The sequence below is a fragment of the Mytilus trossulus genome, chromosome 7 (genome assembly GCF_036588685.1).
Source record: "Mytilus trossulus isolate FHL-02 chromosome 7, PNRI_Mtr1.1.1.hap1, whole genome shotgun sequence".
Lineage (NCBI taxonomy): Eukaryota > Metazoa > Mollusca > Bivalvia > Mytilida > Mytilidae > Mytilus > Mytilus trossulus.
Window position 1 is genome coordinate 79797938 of NC_086379.1, and position 12027 is coordinate 79809964.

General features: G+C 29.6%; 1 protein-coding gene across 3 annotated transcripts in view; it reads right to left on the minus strand.

The window, feature by feature from the left end:
• Positions 1-4290: 4290 nt before the first annotated feature.
• The window catches only part of LOC134725937 (calcium/calmodulin-dependent protein kinase type II delta chain-like), a 76193-nt gene continuing 68456 nt past the window's right edge, over positions 4291-12027 (minus strand). For all 3 annotated transcript variants that reach the window (XM_063590238.1, XM_063590239.1, XM_063590237.1), the window contains 3 exons: positions 11861-11955; positions 10896-11010; positions 4291-9840 (listed from right to left, as the gene is read on the minus strand). In XM_063590238.1, the coding sequence (XP_063446308.1) occupies positions 9723-9840; positions 10896-11010; positions 11861-11955 (328 nt within the window). In that variant the 3' untranslated portion in view covers positions 4291-9722. The remainder of the gene's footprint in view (positions 9841-10895; positions 11011-11860; positions 11956-12027) is intronic.

Sequence of the window (12027 nt, forward strand, 5' to 3'; positions counted from 1 at the left end):
TGATTAGACATCAATGACAAACATGAATAACAACAAAAGCTGATTAGACATCGATGATAAATATGAATAACAATAGCAGCTGAATAGACACCAATGATAAATATGAATAACAACAACAGCTGACTAGACACCAATGATAAATATGAATAACAATAGCAGCTGACTAGACACCAATGATAAATATGAATAACAACAGCAGATGACTAGACATCAATGATAAACATGAATAACAACAACAGCTGATTAGACACCAATGATAAATATGAATAACAACAGAAGCTGACTAGACATCAATGATAAACATGAATAACAACAGCAGATGACTAGACATCAATGATAAATATGAATAACAACAACAGCTGACTAGACACCAATGATAAATATGAATAACAACAGCAGCTGACTAAACATCAATGATAAATATGAATAACAACAGCAGCTGACTAGACACTAATGATGGACATGAATAACAACAGCAGCTGACTAAAATCAATGATGAATATGAATAACAACAGCAGCTGAATAGACATCAATGATAAATATGAAAAACAACAGCAGCTGACTAGACACCAATGATGGACATGAATAACAACAACAGCTGACTAGACACTAATGATGAATATGAATAACAACAGCAGCTGACTAAACATCAATAATGAATAGGAATAACAACAACAGCTGACTAGACACTTATGATGGACATGAATAACAACAACAGCTGACTAGACATCAATAATGAATAGGAATAACAACAGCATCTGACTAGGCATCAATGATAAATATGAATAACAACAACAGCTGCCTAGACACTAATGATGGACATGAATAACAACAACAGCTGACTAGACATCAATGGTAAATATGAATTACAACAACAAATGACTAGACATCAATAATGAATAGGAATAACAACAACAGCTGACTAGACATCAATAATTATTATTAATAACACCAACAGCTGAATAGATATCAATGATAAATATAAATAACAACAACAGTTGACTAGACACCAATGATAAATATAAATAACAGCAATTGACTAAACCTTCATTATTAACCGGAATAGCAACATCATCTTATTTTAAGTCTGTCTCTTGCTTCAAAAAAGAGATGTAAAATATAGAAAGAGGCTATTCAATTGGATTTTTTGCTTTTACCCAATTTTCAATGAAAGTTGTAGGAATTTGTTTATAGATATCAGTTTGTTTATTTTTTTTTGTGGATACCAATCTTTGCAGTTTGTTGGAAGATTGTATTTTCGTGGTTTTGCCAAGGGTTGCAAACAAGCATATATAATATTTGAACTTGGTTGTACACTTAAGTTTTAAATGGTTCATCAGCGAATAAAAATGAATCCAGAGTTTTTCTGTGGAATTTATTCTCTAGACTTATTGGTGGAGTAAAATAGTGTTGAAGATGTATCTTGACCTTGAGATATTTCTGTTTGTTTTGTAAACATGAGTTTGTTGAGTTGCTGTTGCATTAATCTTATTTCCAATATTACGCTGTGTATAAGAATAAGAATAGAATAAATAATTCTAATAAATAAATGTATATGATTAAAAAAAAAAAAAAAAAAAATCCAACAAATTTCTAAAGGAAACAGTCATCATATATTTTAAAGCATTGCTTAAATTAGACAGTCTGTTCTGTTCTATTGTTTTACATTTTGTTATAAATGCCCTTTAGAGCTTACTACATGGTATTGAATTTCTCATTGTTGAAGGCTCTTCAATGACCAGTGATCGTTTATTTCCTTGTTAATTTTGGTTTGGTGAAAAACTGTCTCATTAGAACTATATAACAATCTCCTTATATCTTTGTATGCAATAAATAACCTTCAACCACTTGTCTGCACATGCATTAGTCTTTTCTAAGATACTGTGACCTTGAGCTTATACAGTTTGACCTAAAATTCCAATGGGATCCTTCTTCAATTATATGTTACTATGTGTTAGAGTAAGATTGCTTCCCATATGTTGCATTTGATTTATCCAGGAGAAATAACTTTTCAGCACCAATAGGGTCTACTAGTCATCTTCAGTTACTCTGTCCTTGACCTTGGATGTTGTGACCTCAAAATCAGATGGAATCTTCCTCTAATTATGTGTTTATATATATTCAAATTGCAATTGAGTAAGCATCCAAAAATGAAAATGACTGAAGACTGAAAATCCAGAATTCATTGAGTTTAGAGCCATCTCTATAGGCCCACTCTGAATAACCTGTGGAAAAAATTTGTAAGGGTTCCACGGAACCCAGTGTCTCGCCTATTTTTGCTGTAAATCGCAGGCTCAACAACAATGAGGAAAAAAATCAATAAAAATATTCCTCTTGTTACTAATTATGATTGTAAGAAAATCTAAGTCCATTTAAAAGTAAAAGTAAATTACAGAAAAAACGGAGTTACTGCTAGATACAATCTTATGATCATAAATAAGCTTCTGTCCAAGTTTGGTACAAACCCAGGATAGTTTAAGAAAGTTATTAAAATATTAAAAACTTTAACCACAGAGTGAATTAATGGTTCCCCGCAGAAAAACTAAGTCCATTTAAAAGTAAAATATGGAAAAAATGGATTTATTTATTTACAAAATTTACTTCTGGATACTATCTTATGATCATAAAAAAGCTTCTGTCCAAGTTTGGTACAAACCCAGTATAGTTTAAGAAAGTTATTAAAATTCAAAAAATTTAACCACAGAGTGAATGTAATGTTTCCCCTCAGAAAAAACTAAGTTCATTTATAAGTAAAATATGGAAAAAATGGATTTATTTATTTACAAAATTTACTTCTGGATATTATCTTATGATCATAAACAAGCTTCTGTCCAAGTTTGGTACAAACCCAGGATAGTTTGAGAAAGTTATTAAAATTCTAAAAACTTTAACCAGAGTGAATGTTTTGTTTCCCCGCAGAAAAAACCAAGTCCATTTATAGTAAAATACAGAAAAAATGGAATTTTATTTTTACAAAATTACTTCTGGATACTATCTTATGATCATAAACAAGCTTCTGTCAAAGTTTGGTAGAAATCCAGTATAGTTTAAGAAAGTTATTAAAATTTCAAAAACTTTAACCACAGAGTGAATATTTGTTGACGCCGCCGACACCGACGGAATGTAGGATCGCTTAGTCTCGCTTTTTCGACTAAAGTCGAAGGCTCGACAAAAAATGTATCTTTACAATAAGACATGGGGTTGTCAACTGAAGACAAAGTATTTGACCTTGACCTGTGAACTAGGAAGTTGTACATAATTTAAGACACAAAATCTGGTGTTGGTTTATAAACATGTTAAGTATAAACTTTAAAATCATAACAAATCTAAAGAGGTAAGAGCAGACATGATCTTTACAACAGGACATTGTGAAGTTGGTTTATATTCATGTCAAGTATAAACTTTGAAATCATTACAGAGATAGATATAAACAAGTGAAACGGTGAGCTACTGCTCACTGATGATACCCCCGCTGCAAGTGGATAATATTAATAGTGTAAAAATATGCAAGTGTTTGGTAAACAGGAAGTTGTTGAGTGATGAATCTGAAAACGCACCACACGGTAAAGCTGACTTATATAAATCCTGAAACCAAATTTCAGAAATCCTTGTATTGTAGTTCCTGAGAAAAATGTGACGAAAACTTTCAACTTGGCTATCATGTGTAAAATATACAAGTGTTCTGTAAACAGGAAGTTGTCAAGTGATCAATCTGAAAACGCATCACACAGTATAGCTGACTTAGATAAACCCTGAAACCAAATTTCAGAAATCGTTGTACTGTAGTTCCTGAGAAAAATGCGACAAAAATATTCATGGGACAGACGGACTGACAGACAGAGGTAAAACAGTTTACCCCCCTTTTTTTAAAGCAGGGGTATAATTAAGAGCAGACATGATCTTTACAACAGGACATTGTGGAGTTGGTAAATATTCATGTCAAGTATAATCTTTGAAATCATAACTGTTCTCTAGATATAGAGAGGACACAATTTGATATGGACAGACTGATCACTATAGGGGTGTCCCCCATTCGGTGAGGCCCTAATAACTAAATACCATTCCTCAAGCTAGTTCATAATAGGTTTAAATAGATATCATCAACTATTCTGTCACCTGTGGAATACACAAATGGCATTGAAAAAGTTTCTAGATTAGCCCATCCTTGATTTCATGTACCATAAAATAAAATATTCTTATCTATTCTATTTGTACAACAGCATACATGAGATATTCTGGGTCATTCAACCACCAACTACATGTGCCATGAAAAAAAACCCCAAACAAATATTAAGTTATGATGTGATTTATTTGAAAAGTACATTTTAAAATTTTGAAGCACTACATAAACAGATATAATTTGAAAAAAATTGCTGAGGAAGGACAACATTGTTACAAACATACATAAAATTTAATTCATACACACAGAATGAACCTGCACAACTTATTCATTAGGAAAAGTTTCTACCTTCATCATTTAAATACAGGAACTTTATTCTCTAACAAAAGCAATAAAATTTTACCCTTTATCATTCTTCAACCAATGTAAAATTTAATTCATAAGATTGTTCAAGCAGGTTTAAAATAAGAAACACCATATTGCTGAATTGGAGTATAATTGTCTTAACTGTTGGTGTTTTTGTCAAATTTTAAATCTTCAATTTTTGACAGTAAAAATAAATCTGATAAAGGATATCTGTTTCACCATGGCCTGATAAATAAATAAAGTAAACAACCAAAAAATAAATACTGTTTTAAATTTTTTACTCACAATACAAGCTAAATGAAAGTTAATTTCTTTCTCAAATTTAACATGCTGCCTGCAAAAGGTTGCATTGAACTGAAAATATATTTTTTTTACTGTTGCATTCTCAGAACACTGATGATAGCTACCGTTTAATGTCAAATCACTTATGCCTTTAATATTCACCAGTTTCACCATCTAATAAGGGTTTGTTAGTACTCTTTGGTAAACGAAATATTTTACTGAAATAATGGAATAAGAAAATTCAGTTCTTTCTGTACATTAGTAGCCAAGGAAAAGCAAAGGCAAAAAAAAAGCTATGTACGCCAGGTTCATTACAAACTCCAAGAGTCAAACCAAACAGACAAAGGAATGAATCCAAAATATATACAATGTCTATACACTTTCATATTCACTCAATGACATATTTTGATGATATGCATGAAATAACAAAACAGAAAATATATAAAAAGATAAATAATATCTGGAATAAAAAACAAATAATGCAGTAAAACATGACATTCAAAACAAGGTGCTTGTACAAAACAAATACTTCTAAATAATAGTAACATTCTTAAATAATTACATCGAATTTTCAAAAATAACAATGCATCAACCTAATAGATAGTAGTTTCCTTTTTTTTTTTTTTTATAACCAGTGGTTTTTTTCTTCAAAAGACAGTAAGTATAAAAAGTATAGAAACAGTATATGAAATATAAACTGTTTCCAATTTTCGGCCCTCACAGTTTTTAGTTGTTGATGTTAATCAAGTACTATCAATTGAATGGCATGCAAAAGAGATATTTTCTAAAGAAGCAATGCTCATATGTAAACCAATTACATGTTGTCACAGTAACTCAACTGTCATTATAGTAAGTTCTCATTACTTCTGTGCAGTAAATTGACGATTTATTTTTGTACAAGTATCAAGTTTTGAACAAATATCGATGATTAGAAATGATTATCATGATGAACTAGAAAAGAATGTTTATCACAGGTGAAATGTCAAGAAATATCGAGTATACAGTCATGTGACTGACAACAACCTTAGTTCATTACCAATTATCATCTCACTTTTAGACCCAGTATTAAAGATGCCATTATTTAGCAATGATATTAAACTGGACTCAATCAGTAATGATACTTTAAATGATGAACATATTCAAAGAGTGCATAAATATCTCTCCTTGCAGATCTCAGGAACTTTACACATATTTTGTCAGGTAGATTCGGACACATAAGATTGTATGAATATCCTTATTTTAAACCAAACTTCCCAACATTACTGTTACAATTGATGTAAGTTAAATCTTTACATATAACTTAAATAGTTATGCAGCAAATAAAACTTCTAAAGATTTGACTAAATTACATAAAATGGTAGACCTTATCACTTTTACACCTGATAGGTTGTCATAAATTGTTTGTTCAATATAGCCCATGACTCAATATGATAATTTTGTATTTTTATATTGTTAGAACTTTAATCTGAAGCAAGTAAATGACGTTATACATGTAATGGATGAAATGAAAAACAGATCTAACTTGAAATAAAAAAAAAAGAAAGAAAAAAGAAAGAAATGCAAAGTATCAAAATGAAAGTAATAATGCATTTTAGCAACATTACTCTACTATAAAACCAGAAAAAGTAAGCAACAGTAGAAAAAAAAGGTACAAAAAGATTGTCAAAAATTCACCATTTGTTATCATTATTTAATATTTAACTGTAAATGACTTTAAATAAGATGATAACTTAAAAGATTCCCATCTTAGAAACAACTATGTATGTCTTAAATTAAACTTTCAGCTTTTCTACAAATTTTCAAAAGGTCAGGACCAAATATAAATAGAATGCTGACCAGTTATTAAATTACTTTGGTAAGTCTGCATGTTCTGAATAACGGTCAATAAATTGTAGAGACTTAAACAATAAAATAAAAGACTATAGTGACATGTAAAATTTGTCCCTACTTACACTAATGAGCTAGTCATTTTTCTCTTGAGTACTCTAATGATACTGATTCTAAAGAACAAATCACTGTTGCCACTAAAGTAAAAGTATAAATAAACTAAAATCATTTCCCTGAGAACTGAACTAGTGTGACAAGAAATGGAAAACAGTTTAGCAGTTGGATATACTAAAACTAAATTAAGCCCAAATTTGTTTTCTCTTAGTAAAAAATTAAAAGGAAACTGAATATATTATCAGCTTTTCATAACAATCTTTCACCAAATAATTTGCCAGTATTTTTTTTTTATTGTACATTTTCTTATCTATAAAAGCAAATATTACAGTAAAATTAACATAAGCAAATTGAAAATTACCAAAGCTTTGATGCATAAATAAATATTTCAATAAAAATGTACACCTAACATAAACATGGAGAATTGATATAGGAACTGCATAACTCTCATAAAATGTTTGCCCTATAAGAACTAAATTAACTGTCCAGATACAAATACAAACTAAGTATGATTCAGTTCTAGTTTAAATGAATAATGTAAATGAAAATGGAACAAACTTTCAGTTATTTAAACAACGCATAAAATTTCAGGAGCTTTCAGATTTCATTTTCCCCATAGTACCCATACTTTTTTTACAGACAAAATTTCTATTCAAGTGGCTAATATTATGACTATTTATGCATGCAAGTCTGCATTGATTCTATAGTGGAATATTTATGAAAAAGTTCAAGCTGACTGATGCCATCTAAATAAAAGAATTTTTCAAAGACCAAATATTAATCCAGTCTGTGGTAGCTTTTGGTCTATGTGGGAATAAATCACAACTTTTCAAGATTAAGGCTAAAAATTAAGATTGGACATATAGTTTTGAGTAGATTTTTGCAAATGATTAACAATGTAGCATGCACATCAAGTGATTGATTTTTTTTACTGAGTACTTGTTAAAGCGGACGAACTTAAAAATCGATTGATCTTTATTATGCATATGACATAAATGGACTAAATGTAAAAATCCTACCCAATGAAAACAGAGACAGTGTCATACTTGGAAAGTATAAAGTTATTTGGCGGTGATGTATTTTCCCCATACATTAAATACACCTTGAAAACATTTTGGAATTTGAACAATATATATGCTGATTTTAATTTCAAAATGTTCAACCAAAACAAGACATTGTATAAACAAATGTGATCGGAGAACTTAATGAGAACTGTACATACATACTGAACACTTCAATCAAACATACTGAACTTGGCGAGTACCAACGGAGTACTATAATAAGTCATTTGATTCTGATTTATGTTAAGCTTTTCTATTTAGGCAATAAAGGATTTAATCTTATATTGGGTTAACAACATAACACATTAATAAATGAAACAAATACATATCTCAATATTTTAACTATTATATAGAAGTAATGAATGGCACCCCCTCCTTCAGTATAACTTATTTGTACAATGTATGTATTCAATTATGGCTTTAATTGCAAAATCAATTGCTATTTGTAGAAAATATGGAAAAAATATCTCTTAACTTACTGTCGGTGATTTTTTTTCTTTATAAATAATTGTACAGAAAGTTTTTACTCCTCTATAATTTACAAAATGAAAATTGTAAGGTAGGACATATGTTGTTATAGCCATTTCTTAATAAGATAAGTTATCTTTGTACATCCAAATACATTCAAAATGCTTCAAATCTATAATTATTTGTTATAAATAGTAGAAACTTTTTTTCCATTTTTTTAATCTTGTCAAATTTCTAGTTCAGTCATTCAGCTGTTAATTTTTTTTAACACAAAATTCAAAAGAAAATATTTGCTCCTATGACTCGAGAAATCTGATTAAACAATGAATTTGCATAACACTGCATAAGTTTATTAATTGTTTTCATAGATAAAGCAAAAATACCTTCTAATTAACTCTTCGGGGAAAAAATAATTATAAATGTAATAAATGTAAGACAAAATATGACACCAGTAATCCATTATACAACAAACAGACATAAATCTGATCTGAAAAACAAAAATAACACATATATTGCACTTTTTTAATGATTTTTTCTGAGAAAAATACTCAGATAAACTAATTTTCTGAATGAAATGTCAGATACACAATTGTAAGATAATTTTCTGTCGTCAAGTTTTTAAAACTTACAACTTCACAAAGAAAAAGGGTATTAGAAGTAAATTCAACAATTCCATTGTAAAACTATGAAAACAAAAAAAAATATAGACAAAACTGTAGAAATAAAACTGTAAAATGCTCTTTTAATAAAAAAAATAAGAGAAAAAGTAGTTTTGTACAGAATATAGAAAAAAATATCAAATTTTTACATATTGTGTTTATAAATAAAACTGTATATGTGAAGTAAAGCATGCTACGAAAGACCAGACAAAATATTTAAGTTGTAGTAGGAAATCTAATCAGTATATAATTTGCATATTATAAAAATACAGTCTCTAACCAATACCACATATATTACTTCCCTAATTACAACTTTACAAAATCCAGCTTTCTTCAATGTTCTAAACACAGTGATATTTGTTCTATAAATAGAAAAAGGGATTATCCAGATATTTTAAAATAAATAACGAATATCCCATACCTAGCATAAGGCATCATCTTAGGAATTCACTGCTATTCAAAAAACCTCATACAAAAAATCATTCTCAACAACTGTACTCACAAACATTGAAAGAATAATATTATGCGAGATAAATAAAATATCTCATTATTTTCTTTATATAAAGACAAGACTTTTATTTTATAATAAATATAAATTTTTAAGATTAAAACACTATGAAAAATCTAAAAAAAAAAAAGTTTGACTGTTACATTAAAAATGACAAAATATTGTTTAGACTTGTGTGTACCACCATGAGTACACCACTGACAAGGGAAGGGATTGAAGAACTCCTTTGCCATTAAATTCTGCTTCTGCTTCCTTTGACAAAAGCAGACACACCAATGAGCAAAAATGGAAAAGATTTCTATCCATATTGTTCCATCTTATTTGTTAGGGGCAGAGGAACCACCTGACCTATGGAGATGGACATTTTGCCATTTGCCATCTTTACGTTGCCAAACTCTTGTTTCTTCCTGTTGTGTTGTAACTGGCAAACCACTTCTGCAATGTAAAAGAACAATTGTTCATACTGATAGTATAATTATTTGAGGAAAAGCTTCAATATTTTAAAATCCTCTTCGAGGATATTCTTTTATCATAGCTCTTGTTGAACTGGATATGTAGACAATATTACATATTCAATATCATTACATTTATCCATCTTTGATATTCTTTTTCTTACGTCAAATCAGTCCCAATATAATGATTTGTCAATTTATAAGCCATATTGTACACTGATAAGAGATGACTGCTATCTGGCTAAACTGTGGTTTTACATGTTCATTTTATAAATTGTTAACATGAAAAAATGTGAGACAAGTCACGTAAGAATGAACTCGGATGTTATAAAAAGAAACATTCCTAGTGTGGTCTGTGTTTTATGGTAATAAGCCTTGTGCATAAGTTTCGTAACATTTAGTTGAGGCAAGCTGAAGTTAAAGAAAGGGAACAAAATTTTTTTCAATTAATAAAGGGGCATAATTCTCGAATGTTAAAAGCGAAACTACATAAATTCAAACTAGATCTGTGTTTTGTTGTAATAAATGTTTAACAATGTTTGTTTGTACACTTTTCATAACATTTGTTTGAGGCAAACTTAAGTTAAAGTGGAAACCAATTTTGGACATGTGTACAAGGGTAAAATTCATTTGATGAGACTTTCATTAAAGTGCGAGTTTTAGAGCTATAGAACCAGGTTTAATCCACCATTTTCTACATTTGAAAATGCCTGTACCAAGTCAGGAATATGACAGTTCTTGTCCATTCGTTTTTGATGCGTTTTGTTATTTGATTTTGCCATGTGATTATGGACTTTCCAAAATGATTTTCCTCTAAGTTCAGTATTTTTGTGATTTTACTTTTTTTCGTGCCCCCTCCACTACCACAGGGGTGTAAAAAATACAGATTAAACACACAATCAAATATCAAATGCACAAACTCAAATTTGCTTCCTTTTATCATGGCTAAAAGATTAACAGATTTCTTTTGTGTGTCAATATATGTACCACTTAGATTTGTATGATACCAACAAAACTTATCTGCATTTTTAAACTAACCTATCTATGAACTGTGTTAATCTGATATAAGCAATACTAGCTGCATCTTCTCCCAGTAAGTGAACATGAGGTGTCAGGATACTGGTATTTACTGGCTTATTGTTCTTTGAGAACACTACAAAACATTTATAGCAAACATGAATATTGTTTAATCTATGTCTGTCAATGTTCAAAATATTTTTTTTTATAATATTCATCAATATTTTGAAGTGATTATTCACTCATTACACAGCATTAAATAATGTTTAACTACATATAATTTTCAACTTATGTACAACTTATATTTGTTTCTGCATTTGAATCTGAATGACTTTCTAATATTTCTCATTGAAACTGTATCTTAGTGCAACAAGATATTTTAGAAAAGCTTTTCTTCTTGGTATCTTGTCTTTGTGTTGTTTCTTGTTATTTGGTATTTGTACGATATTTGCTCTTTTGATTATTTGGTAAAAGGTGATCAACGACTTTGCAGTAGTGTCAACTTCATTTTTCAAGTCCTAGTATTATCATATATCCTTGATGTTTGTTTTTTTTTCTAGACAAAGATTTATGATGTTGTTGTATTGCATTGTTTTTTTTTCTTCTACAAAACGTGGCAGAAAAATTTAATCAACACCATAGTGCTATATTTATAGATTATCATTGGTGATCTCAACAAGATTGATTTCCTCACTAGAGCCCGTCACCAGAAAAGCAATCGAGTTGAGATGACCAATGATAATCTGTTTATCGCTATTTTACCTATGACAACGATGTCAATTTCATTAGCAACGCCACATGGCTCCTTAGTTTGTAGCCATAATTTTCCATCTCAAGCGAGTAGCAAGATATGAAAAATTATCACAAAAAAAGATCAAAGGAAAAATGCACAAAATAGTGATACCAGTTATATATAAGGTCGAATTCTTTGATTTGTTAATTTAAAGTCATGCCAGGTAACAATTTAGACCCCGTTTTTAACCTACCATGGTCGAAATAAAACTTATGGAAGTCCATTCCAATAATCAGATTTCCTAATGCTTCTGGCTCAAAACATGTAACATGGGGATCTACGAATTTCCTGTAAACAAACAATATATATATAAATAATTGTAGCTTCTGGCTCAAAACATGTAAAATGGGGATCTACAAA